The following is a 12,267-nucleotide window of genomic DNA, read 5'->3' on the forward strand; positions in this document are numbered from 1 at the left end:
TTTGTGGACACTTTACAAGCCAAATATTATTTTTGGTGTAATAAAAAAAAAATGATGGTAAAAATCATTTAAAAAGTACATTCAAATAAAAAAATGTCTTGATTATTTTATGTTTTAATTAAAATGAATGATTACATTTAAGACGAACTTTATTCGATATTTACAACAGGTGAAACGAAAGAGCTTGTCAAATGAATTTCAATACATATTTTTACATTCTCCATTTTTTTCTCCCCCATTTGATGATTGTTTGGCGGTTATTATTAGGACCGGTGACGTCACGGGCGTGACGGTGTGCTCGCGACGTCACGCGTCAACGGACGTGCGAGTGACAGACGAGCGGAGGACACGCGAGGCGAACAAAGACCGAGACGGCGGCGAGGAGGACGGGAAGATGTCGGCGGGCCCGTGCGAGAAGTTCCAGGCGAACTTCTTCAACCGAGCCAAATGTCAGAACTGCTTCAAGTCACGCGAGCTGCACGTGCCCGCGCGTCCGCCGATGGAGCACGTACGTTCCCGTTCAAATCCTTCCACCCGCTAACAATCGTCTTTATTTTTCCACGCTTGTGCCGTTGAGCTTCTTTTCGTCACTGAGGGCCCACGTGAGTCACGTGACGTCCCCTCGAGTCCGAAATAGCAAGAAAGGTGCTCCGCGCCTTTCCTAGCTGATCCCAGATCCGTTTGCTTCTCGTTCGAATGGGAATGGCGCTAAATACACGAGTAAAACGCGGTTCCCAAACTTTTGGACACCAAGTAGGCCTTCCGACCCCCCCCCCCCCCCCCCCCCCAAAAAAAAAAGAAATAATAATAATAAAAATTAAATTAAAGTACCACTCAAGTGACTCTGATATTAAAATACAGGACCGACATTGTTATCATAAACGAGACAGGGGTTGTATTCGTAAACTTGCAATATTACAAGACATTTTTTTTTTTTTTTTTTTGTAATTTTCCAAGAATAAAGTCCAAAATTGACATGAAAAACTTTTCAATTCTACATAAAGTTATAATATGACAAAGGGGAAAAACAACACCCCCCCCCATGGTTTACAATTTTACAGGAATGAAGGCAAAACACAAAAATTGTACTTCAATAAAAGTTCCAAATGAGTTAAAATTCATACAGATGAAATGAAAATGCAGTGAACTTAAAAGTTAAATACAACTGAACTCTACTTGGGCAGTGATTGATTTACGTCGTGGTACGCAGGCGACCCCTTGTGGTACTCGTACCGCAACTTCTCCTGTCTCCTGGAAAAGTAGGTCAATTTGTCCACACACGTGAATTTGAGTTTGTCTATACGTGTCCCAACGGTAACTTGTGATTTATGATTTCAAAACCAAAATGTTCAGTGAGGCGATGACGTGATAAATATGATCATTGTGTGATGGCGTTTGCGTTTGTAACTGTCGCTGTGCCGCCTTAGGCCAAAGCGGTGTACGCCGGCTGGCTGTGTTTGGCGCCCGAGGGGACAGAGTTTGACAAAGCGGCCCACAGATCACGGGTAGGCGGCGCCGTCCGGTCTTGATCCCGTGATGATGATGATGACGATGATGTCGATGGCGAAGCTGATGATAAAGATAACGCCAATGATATTATCATAATGACGATGACTATCATGAAGATAATGATGCTGTTGGAGATGATGATGCTGTTCTCTGGTCACTTTGTGGGTTTTCTTCCTCTCCCCCCCCCCCCCACACCCCCCACCAGAAATGGCAGCGTCGTTTCTTTGTGCTGTACGAGGACGGCGTGGTGACGTTTGCGCTGGACGAGCTGGTGAGGCGGCCGTGTCGCTCCAGATGTCGCGCACAAGAGGATTTCGGATTAGTCCGATCACTAATGCACATCAGCCCCCCCTCCTCCCTCCCCCCCTGCCTTAACCTTTGTACCCTCCTCTAATGTACTATGTTAATACCGCTGTTAATACAGCATGCATCAAAAATGTTTCAGCTTTTTTTTGTTTTTTTTTTCAAGACTTCAAATTTCGGACAAAATTTCATGCCACAAGCTGCAACAGACAAAATGAGCACAAAATCAAATATTAAAAATTCTCAGAGGAGGGCGCCAAGGGTTAAAGGTCATCAATTCGTTCTGACGCCATCACCCTGGTAATGCCGATTCGGGTTTTTTTTTTCGCTTCCAGCCGAGCACTTTGCCTCACGGCATGCTGGACATGAACACGTGCACGGCCATCTTGGACCCGGAGCTGCGCACCGGCCTAAAGAACTCGTTGTGTATCGTCACCATGGAAAAGGAAGTCTACGTCCGCGCAGACAACAAGGACGCCATCAGCGGGTACGTACCTTCTCACTTCCTGCCTTTCTTACCAGTTGTCCTTTTGTTTCCTGTCCTGTCACTTCCTGTCCTGTCACTTCCTGTCTTTCCTGCCATCTCACTTCTATCTTCTCACTTCTGCCTGTCAATCAATGCACATCCTGTTTTCTCATCTCTGCTTGTGCAGTTTTCTCACTTTATGGGCTCTATCTTCGTGACTGGTGTAAATCTGGCACAACGTGTGGCATAACTTTGCGCAGAGGCGGAGGAGACCCGGTGTTGGCACTTTCGCGGACCGGCATAGCCCAGCGTATCTACAAGAGGGCGGTCTGCATCACTGCGGGAGTGATCACAGCCGACTTCACTATGTCCAATCAAAGCGGCTCCTCTCATTCCCTTTAAATGCGGCATTTTGACATTGCGGAGTGCAGAAGACCAGATTTTTTTCCTTTTTACAATGATTCACGGGTTTGATGTTCACATATTCATGAATGGATTTCATCTGACATCCACCGCAGTATGTCTGCCTGTGCCCCGATCAAGTTCACCAAAATTGTGTTAGACCAGAGGTCTACCTTGTTAGATGTGGTCTTTTTTTTTTTTTTTTTTTTGTCCTGTTCGGCTGTTAGGTCAAGCAGAATGGAGGATCTGTATCCCTTTAATGCCGGAACAGTTTTACTGTGTCACAGTGGCACACCCTCCTTGCCCCGGAACGCCAGCTTGGCACAGACACAGTTAGCATTTGTGCCCCACCGGAGATGAGGCATCTATGAAAATAGAGCCCTTTGTCTTCACACTTTGGGTCATCGTTTCTCTCCTGATGATTCGCGTGTGCTGTCTCTTGCCAGGTGGAGTGATCAGCTTGCTGTCTTTGTGCAGGGCGATGCCAACAACCTCAAGAAGAAACGCAAAGTGGACGCTGCGAGCGTGCCGGTATGAAATGAACACCTTCAACGTCAAAACTGTGATGTCTTCAAAGGTCAGCTGAGCATCCACTGTTGTTCAACCGAAGCACTCTCTCGCTCTCTCTCTCTCTCGCAGGAACCTTCTCCCGCCAAGATGGCCGCCCCTGACCCCACCTTTCAAGCGCCGCTGATGGCAGGCGGTGGCCATTTGCAGGAAGACCAACAGGTGGAGAGGAACCCTGTCTGGACTGTAACAGGAAGTGATCTCGCAAATCCAGAACACACCCTCGCAACAGGTGCAGTCCGAACGCTTCCTGTCCAACCACTTGCTTTCCTCGCACTTCCTGTCTTCACACCACTCGCTTGCTGTCTTTCCTCTCCTATCACTTCCCGCCTTTACATTTTGTGCCCCGGTTCCGATCCTCTCTCTTCCAGTCCTCTCACTTCCTGTCACCTTCTTTCTTCTCAATTCCCGCCTTTGCATTTCCTGCTGACGTTTCTTTCCTATCACTTCCTGCCATCATTCCCTATCCTTTCACTTCCTGTCTTCTCACGTCCTCCGTCGTCACTTCCTGCTCTCATTCCTTTCCCATCACGTCTTGCCTTTCCATTTCCTATCCTCTCACTTACTAGCCTCTCACATCTTGTCCTTTCACTTCCTTTCGTCACGCTTCCTGTCCTCACATGACCCGTCTTCTCACTTCTTGCCGTCCGTCCCGTTTTGTCACTTCCTGCCTTCTGACTTCTTCTTCTGTGGTTTCTCTGCACAGACTCCCATGCGTGCGATGTCGGTGACACACACTCGACGTGCGGACGTTTGCATCCAGACCGTGATCCAACTGAGCAGGAGACAGAGAGCATCCAAACGTGCGCCGACAACATGGACGCGAACCAATTAAGGTGACCAGCCAATCAACTTCCTGCTCACAACTCGTAACCAATCCGTGAACGTGCGACCAAGGTCTGTTTGTGTTCTTTACGTTTGGCAGCTGTGACGTTCCAGCAGGGAAGCGACCGATGAGCGGCGAGGCATCCGGGATGCAACGGGAAGAGAGGACGCGCTCGTCCAGGCGGGGCAGGAGTGACGCTCGCCCCTCCGAGCGAGAGGTACGCACGTACGTCGGGAAGATCCTCTCATTTCATCTTTCATCCACCTCACCCAACGTATTCACTTACTGAGCAATTCATTCACTAATTAACCCACTTAGTAAATACTAACTCACTAATACTCATTTGTTCACTACCTCACCAATTACTAACTCGAGCGCGACATAATAACATTCACTAACTCAGTCACACACTCACTCGCTAACCTATTCACTACCAGCTAATTCACTCACTCATTTTTCCAATGACTCACTCCTTCGCTACCTAACACAGTCACTGTCTTACTCACCTTACTAACTACCTAACTGAATCACTTCAAACTAGCGCTGCTTTAGCACACACTGTGATGTGCAGATGGCGCCGGGCTGTACGGCGGCCTGCGCACACCTTCGGCTCAACGTACTCGCTCGTTCCAGCCGCGGAGGCTGCTCATAACGAGGCTTGGGTGTGCGTTGCCATGTGCGTACGGTCATTTTGGACCCGCTCCACAAACGGCTTTTGGATTGCAAATCTCCTAAAAGCTTCCGGCGGTGCAGTGTGCGCTAATCCTCACTGCTGAGCGCCCCCCCCCCCCCCCCCCCCTCGCACAACCGTCCCAAATGTTCCAGTTGACTTGAAATCATGTAAACATCATTTATTGGACTAAAATGTGTCTTTTTTGCAGCCAGATTTACTCAACTTCAAAAAAGGATGGCTGGTGAAGCTGGACGACGATGCTCAGGTGAACATCATCCTCACCGCCGTTAATTATATGCAGCGGCGCGAGGGGGCCTTCAAGGGCCACATTTGATATTTCGAGCAATCGATGAATCGACATGACACGATGGTCCAGTCCAAAAACTCTTCACTGGTTCAAGACCTAGTGCAGGGGTCCGCCACCAAGTTTGGCCCCGGGCTGAATTTTTTCCTGACAATTCAATCGCGAGCCGTAATTACATTTACATATACTATTGTATGGCGTGCAAAAACGTAATTGAATGAACTTTAATGAACACTCGAACTGTATTTAATAGGATAACGATTTGATTTGCGCGTATGAACTTTGCCTTTGTCTCCCTCCAGTGGAGAAAGTTCTGGTTTGTCTTGTCTGCTGACAGCCTGAAGTTCTACAAGGACACAATGGCCGAGGAGGTTCGTCAACACGCTTATTTTCCATGTATTTACGTGGCTTTTCAGTTTGTTTCTCTTCCCCTTGCTTTAATTGTGGTGTGCCTTTCTTCCTCTCCTCCAGGCTTTGGAGCAGGAAGGCGAAGTGGACCTGAGCGAGTGCTTCAAAGTGTCAGAGCAGCAGGTCCAGAAGAACTACGGCTTCCAGATCCACGTGAGACGACATAGTCGGCATTGAAATTCAACTTTTTCTTTTGTCTGCACCAGCACGAACTCTGAAGCTTCTTTCAATGTCTCCCAGACTCCGAACGGCACCTGCACGCTGTCGGCCATGACAGCAGGAATACGGAGGAACTGGGTCCAAGCTCTCGTGAAGAATGTCCACACCGCTCCGACTGTCACCGGGTAACTTATTGACAACTTTCCGACGTTCAATTATGAACATGCAACTCACATATCATAACTTATGAGCAGCCAACATACAAAAGTTGTATTGTGAACGTACAAACTCGTATCAAATTCTAAAGGTTAAACTTACAAACGCTAACTTCCGTCCATCCATTTTCTTTTGGCGGGGCCGGGATTTGAACCCCGGTCCCCAGAACTGCGAGGCAGATGTGCTAACCTGTGGTCCACCGTGCCGCCCTTATGAACTTATGAACGTTAAACTTACAAATGTTGTCTTTGTTAACTTGGTCGCCTCATTGGCAAGACCCCACCCTAACTCTCCAAACTTTTGTTAACCTCTTAGTTCCCAAAGTTTTGATTTCTTCTTTTCAATAAACTTTCTCCATACTGTATCGGCTTACGTACCTGCACATCATATGTGTTACATGTGTGTACTACATACAGTTTATCAGGCTCAGTCGCGGTCCTCAGCCCTAACCTCGAATCTTCGGTCAAACCGGACGTGACCCCGGATTGGTCGGAGCCGGATCGGCGTTCCGAGCCCCGGAGCGTTCTGGAGCGAAGGCGGGAAGGCCGTTACAAGACCTTCGACTGGGCCGACTTTCAACCGCCAGGCAGATCGGCTGCAGACGTCGGTGGATCTCCGCCGCCGCCGCTATGTCGCGAGCTGGAGAAGAAAAGGAGGAGGGAGGCCAGGAGGAGGCGCTACGAGAGCATCCTGGGCTTGTCTCCCGGGCGTGAGGTGATGGGCGACGCGGCAGGGCCTGCCAGTCTGAGAGATGAAATGGAGGCTTGCTGGAAGCAGGTGGAGAGGAACAACTCCATGAAGAGCGCAAGGATCCTCCACATCAATCACGACAACAATGCCGCCGACTCCGTGCACGACTACAAGAAGGCGGTTAGTACCTTACACTGACCAAACATGCTAATTAAATCACCAACCAACTAACTCACTAATTAACTCAATAACTTACTCCTTCCCTAACTAACTCACCAGACAACTCACAACTGGTCACTCACTCACCCCCTAACTAATTCACTAACTCGCTAACTTTCACGCTCCCTCATTCATTAACTCACTAACACCAACATAACTCGGTCTGTAACTCACTCATTAATTTACAAACTTAGTAACTCAATAACAAGGTAACACTAACATGCTAATTAACTCACTAACTAACCCACTAATTAACTCAATCATTTACTGCTTCCCTAACAAACTCACCAAGTAACCAACTCGGTTATTAACTCGAAAACTGGCTAACCTACCCAACAACTCATTCACGAACAAACTCACGAATTGGCTCATGCACTCACTCATTCACACAGTCACTCGGTAACTCACTCACCGACTTGCGAACTGACTCGCTCAGTAACTCAAAAACAAAGTAAGACTGACTAACATGCTAATTAATTCACCAACCAATTAACACACTACTGAACTCAAATCATTAACTCATTGACCAACTAAATCACTGACTAACACAGTAACAAACTTGGTAATTAACTCAAACTGGCAAACGTGTCAAATAACTTGCCCACCAACTAACTCACTAAGCCACTTATGAACTCACAAAACCACTAATTGGCTAACTCACTCCATGCTAACGCAGAACTAACTAATTCACTCGCTACCTTATTTACCAACTAAAGTGACCTACTCAGTTGTTAATTCAGAAACTCTTGAACATGCTCACTCACCAACTTTATAAGTTAGAAACTCACCATTTAACTCCCAAACTGACTCACTGGCTATGTCACTCACTCGCTAACTAATTCACTGCTAACTGACTAACTCACCTACTAATTCAACTCACTACCTAATTCACCAACTCACCCAATGACTCAATAACAAAATGCCTAACATGCTAGTTAACGGACCGACCAACTTATTCACTAATTAACTCAATCCCCAACTCCTTCACCAACTCACTCGCTGACTAACACAGTAACAAACTCAATAACCAACTCAGAAATGGGGTAACATGCCACCTAACTTCATCACCAACTGAGTGCCTCACTAAAAAGGTAGTCACTAACGCACAAACCTACTAGCTGGGTAAGTCACTCATGCTAATGAATTCACCAACTCACTAACTTGTTTGCTCAGTAATTTAACTCCGTCATTGAGAACAAAGAAGTCAAAGTGAAACTGAGAATGAAGCTGATGTTTCGTATTGCTAACGAGCTATTTGAGACTTAGCTGTTTGTGTGTTTGAAGTTTGAGGATCTGAAGCGTCAGTTGGAATTGTCCGAGCGCGGCAGACAGGAGCTGGAAGCTCGCCTGAGCTCGTGCACTTATCGAGCGACTGCAACGGTAAACATCCACATTTCGTTGATCAGTTAAACATTACCACGGCATCAAGTCAAGTTTCCTCCTCTCTCGTCTTTCCCAAAGTTGGAGTGTTTGCAAAGATCTGGAGATGGTGGTCACTCCCTGGGTGAAATCACAGGAAGTAGAATACCAGAGCATCAGCTTCAGCATCTTGACAATGACAAGGACACGCCAGCAACGTGGGCGTGTGACACGGATGAGGATTTACTTCCCCTCCGGTGCGAGAGCTTGGCTTCCACGGCATCAGACAGCTCAGACCTTCAGACCATGGGTGAAGCTCAAAACGAACCTGTGGACTTGGAGGATTTTATTGGGGATCGGCTGGAGATTCCAAGGAAGGACAGTCCACCGTGTCCAGACTCTATAGGCGATTGCCGGTCCTCCACGTTGGATGCCTTGGCCGAGGCGGGCGGCGACCAAGCGACGGTCATGAAGCTTTCCCAGGAAGTGGAAATCCTGGGTGGCCAGAAGGAAGCCCTCGACCAGCGCAACCAGGAGATGCTCAACCAGCTGAGCGAGGCAGACCGGGAGATCCAACGTCTTAAGGAGGAGCTCAGCCTCAGGTGTACAGAACAGCTTCCCAAACAGATGGAGGACCTGCAGCAGGAGCTTCAGGAGAAGGACCTGCAGCTCCTGCAGGCACAGACCCTCATCACCTCCCTAGAGAACAGGCTGGGGGATGCCGAGGAAGACGAGCCGAGCGTGGGGAATGCCGAGGTAGCGAGTGTAGGGAACACCGAGGGCTCCCTGCTACGATGCTTCCAAGCCACCGAGGCCAAGCTAACAGAGCTTGAGCGGAAGCTCCACCAATCAGAGTTCAGCTGCAGGCAGCTCCAGGCAGAGAACGAAGCCTTGAAGGAAGCCGGGAAGCTTCACAGACAAAACGCCACGCAAACCGAGGCAGACTTCTCGCGGCCTGCCCCTGCGGACAGAAGAACGCAGCAGATGCTGGAGTGGACCATGCTCAGGTGGAAGGTTCTGGACAGGTTCCTGCAGGTTGTCGACAGACTGGATGTGATGAAGACCAAGATGGGAAACGAGGAGGAAGCGGGGCATCCAGTCACTTCCTGCCAGCTGAAGCTGGAGGAGCTTTGGAGCGCGTTGTTGGATGACGTCAACGCCAACGCTTCCCGTACGCAAGAACAAAATGAGGAGATTCTCAATGACGTGGCTCGACAGATGATTCCGGAAAATCAAATGTTGTTGTTGGGTGGGACTCTTCTCACTGAAGATGACAAGAGCTCCGCCGGTTTAGACAGGAAACACAAGGAGAACATCCAGGATGTTCTTGGAAATACCCAATGTGTCAGCGCACCGGAAAGCGGCAGGATGTCGGACGATACTAAGCATCTGAGCGCGCTGGACGATAGTGGTGTGGAATTTTTGGGGATGATTGTCCAGATCATATCATCCTGGATCAACGTGATGTCCTCCAGCTTGCGGGACAAAGTCGGGATGACAGCCGAGCATTTGCGGGCCACCTTCATTTTCTCCACTGAGGCTGCGTTCTGCTTTCGCATGACCAGCAAGTGCAACGGCTTGCTGGAAGAAAACACGGAACTCCGAAGGCGACTTTCCCAGGCAGAGAAGCAAACGGCCAACGTTGACGCCGGCAGCCAGGCGGAACAGGAAGCGGAAGAAGGGGAGGAGGTGACGAGACGACAGGAAGCGGCTCAAGTGGCTGCGCTGACGGGCCGTGTGACGGATCTGGAGGAGCAGCTGTCAACGACGAGACAAAAACTGACCTCAGATCAGATGCAACATGACGAGGAGGTGCAAAACATTAAGGTAGGGAGCGCTAAACAATGTAAAGAACCTTTCATAGAAAATGAGGTTTTAAGGCAAGAATGTTCATATTGTTTGTTTGTTTGTTTGTTTTTATAAATGAATGCCTTATGTTTTTGATACTCACAAGAAATGCCAGGTTGAAACTGAAAGAGTCTTTCCTGAGATTTGTCAAATTTACAATACATTTTTTTGGTCTGTTTGGTTCTACATTAAACTTTGTTTGGGGGTGGGTGGGTGGGTCGGTGGGGGGGGGGGGGGGGGGGGCGGGTGGGCGGTGTTATCAGGCGCAGTGTGAGCTTAGCCTGGCCGCCATGGAGGATTGTCACATGAAGGCGGCGGAGGAGCTGCAGCGGCAACACCTCCAGGAAGTTGAATTTCTCCTGGCTGAGAGAGACAGGAAGCTTGAGGAGGAGGCTGTTGCTACGGCAACCGGTGAGATGCTCGTCCATGTGTGTGACTCTTGTGACAATCAGTTGTGGCTTGTCAATAGAGGGCGCTCAGGGCACCGCACCGCCATGCGTGGTGGTCAAAATTGGACATTTTATTTTAAGACCATATTGCCCTGCCCGAGTAGTCAATACGATTTGTCAGTGATGAGCGATCAACTTCCTGTGTGTTCATCTTCCTGCGCATCGGCGGTCAGCTGTCGAGGCCATCGAGCGCGCTCACCGCGTGGAGTTGGGAAAGGAAGTGCAGAGGAGATATCAAACACTCAACGTCACAGGAAACGCTCTCATGGAGGAAGTCTACAAACAACACAGGTACACTCCTACCGCTGTCTGTTAGCACATTAGCATGCAACTCGTCCACGTGTGTGCGTGCAGTGAGGAGCTGGCGTCCTGTCAGCAGGAGCTGGTGGATCTGTCCTATCGGTTCACGCTCAAGTGTGTGGAAATTGCTCACATGACTCAAGAGCTGGACGCTCAGAGGGAAACGCTGAGTCAGCGGCGGCAGGAGAACCAGGATTTGATGGACCAAAACCAGGTCAGATCACGCAGAAGACACACCATGAAACGGGTTCTTGCCGTGCTTCCAGAACATTCCACAACAAAATCACTGGAGAGCAAACTCCAAATATTGGTGGGGGATAGAGAGAAAACCCTGCTGGGAATAGTGGAAAAACCGCAAGTTTCTCCAGTCTTCTGGAAGCTCCTCCTGCCCACTGAAAGCCTTTCTCGCCTCTTCTCAAAACCTATCCTGTGTTATTCCCGAAAATCTTTTGAGTTATCTTTTTAATATTTGCTGGTTTTGTGCTCGCCCCAAAGTAATGAACGTATTACTTTGGCGCCATCTCTTGCCCCGTGTGTGATGTCACGTCACTAGGCTCGTACTAATACTATTGAGAAGCCTCATGTGAAGGTGATTTGTCTTCAAAAATTTAACGACTAAGTACAGTCGTTCATGTAACAAGGGTGCAAGATTGTGTACATGTTAGCTGCATGGGATGGATGCTTTATGTAAGTGTTTTGCAGCCATCTCGTGGCATTCTATAGGCAATTTTTCTGACGTTGTCTTGCAGGAGCTGAGCACTCACCTGGTGGCCGAGGCGGGTCGGCTGACCCAACAGGAAGTACTTCCTAACAATAAGGGTGCCAACGTTTACAAGATGGAGGTGAGTGGACTTAATGGCTGTGTTAGAAATCACTTCCAATGAACTACGGTAATTTATAGCCTCTGTCGCGAGTAATGTGTCCCTCGACGCATCACTACACTGTGTCGGGATTTTTAGTCGACTTTTTGGGAAGTGTTTAGGTCCACTCTGTAAAAATTCCCATGATGGTCATTAGGGAGTAGGGAATGAATAAATGATCCCCAACACATCACACGGTGTGGTTTCAGCTGCTGCTGCGTGTGAAAGAGAGCCAACTCCAGAGCGTGCGGCGACAGGTCGCCGCTCTGCAGGACAAACTGCAAGCGGCGCAGAAGGTCAAAGTTGACTTGACTGACGACTGACGGCACAGGAAGTAGCGGGATGGAAAGTCTGTTGAAGCGCTGCCCGCCTCTGCCCTCATGTGGCACATTGATCATTTCCATATTTCAAATATCTTTGCAGGCGGCTCATGTTGTTTTGTACATTTTGTCCGTGGTGTTGTAAATATGTTGTTTATTATTGCGTCTTTTCTGTTTGAAAAAGGAGTTTAACGTATGAGGAATGTTCATATTTATTATGTAATGTTGTATTTTTTCCCCTTGTGTGTAACTCACAATAAAGACAAAGAAGATGTAAACTTTTGTTGTATCAAGTAAAATAAAACCATCCTTTAAGTGTGAACAGGTAACTTCCACGTGTGTTTTGAAACAAGAAGCCCATTTATACAAGAAAATGGATGGAACATATT

At 48.3% G+C, this 12,267-nt stretch overlaps 1 protein-coding gene across 4 annotated transcripts; it reads left to right on the forward strand.

Annotated features, from left to right (window-relative positions):
• Positions 1–224: 224 nt before the first annotated feature.
• LOC133466378 (myosin phosphatase Rho-interacting protein-like) lies at positions 225–12,200 on the forward strand. Of its 4 annotated transcripts, none has more exons than XM_061749997.1 (20): positions 225–508; positions 1,428–1,505; positions 1,715–1,780; positions 2,148–2,299; positions 3,127–3,211; positions 3,320–3,479; positions 3,954–4,083; positions 4,173–4,290; positions 4,955–5,011; positions 5,353–5,421; positions 5,522–5,611; positions 5,699–5,802; positions 6,250–6,703; positions 8,027–8,122; positions 8,204–9,928; positions 10,213–10,360; positions 10,572–10,689; positions 10,753–10,912; positions 11,448–11,540; positions 11,768–12,200. In XM_061749997.1, exons 1-20 carry the CDS (start codon positions 395–397, stop codon positions 11,879–11,881), a joined length of 4,131 nt encoding a protein of 1,376 aa, XP_061605981.1. In that variant the 5' UTR covers positions 225–394; the 3' UTR covers positions 11,882–12,200. The 4 variants fall into 4 exon arrangements, with proteins under 4 accessions (XP_061605981.1, XP_061605980.1, XP_061605983.1 ...); XM_061749996.1 differs by having other exon boundaries at positions 3,158–3,257; XM_061749998.1 differs by having other exon boundaries at positions 448–508; positions 3,158–3,211.
• The last annotated feature ends 67 nt before the right edge of the window (positions 12,201–12,267 follow it).

The sequence above is a fragment of the Phyllopteryx taeniolatus genome, chromosome 16, assembly GCF_024500385.1.
Source record: "Phyllopteryx taeniolatus isolate TA_2022b chromosome 16, UOR_Ptae_1.2, whole genome shotgun sequence".
NCBI classification, from domain to species: Eukaryota; Metazoa; Chordata; class Actinopteri; order Syngnathiformes; family Syngnathidae; genus Phyllopteryx; species Phyllopteryx taeniolatus.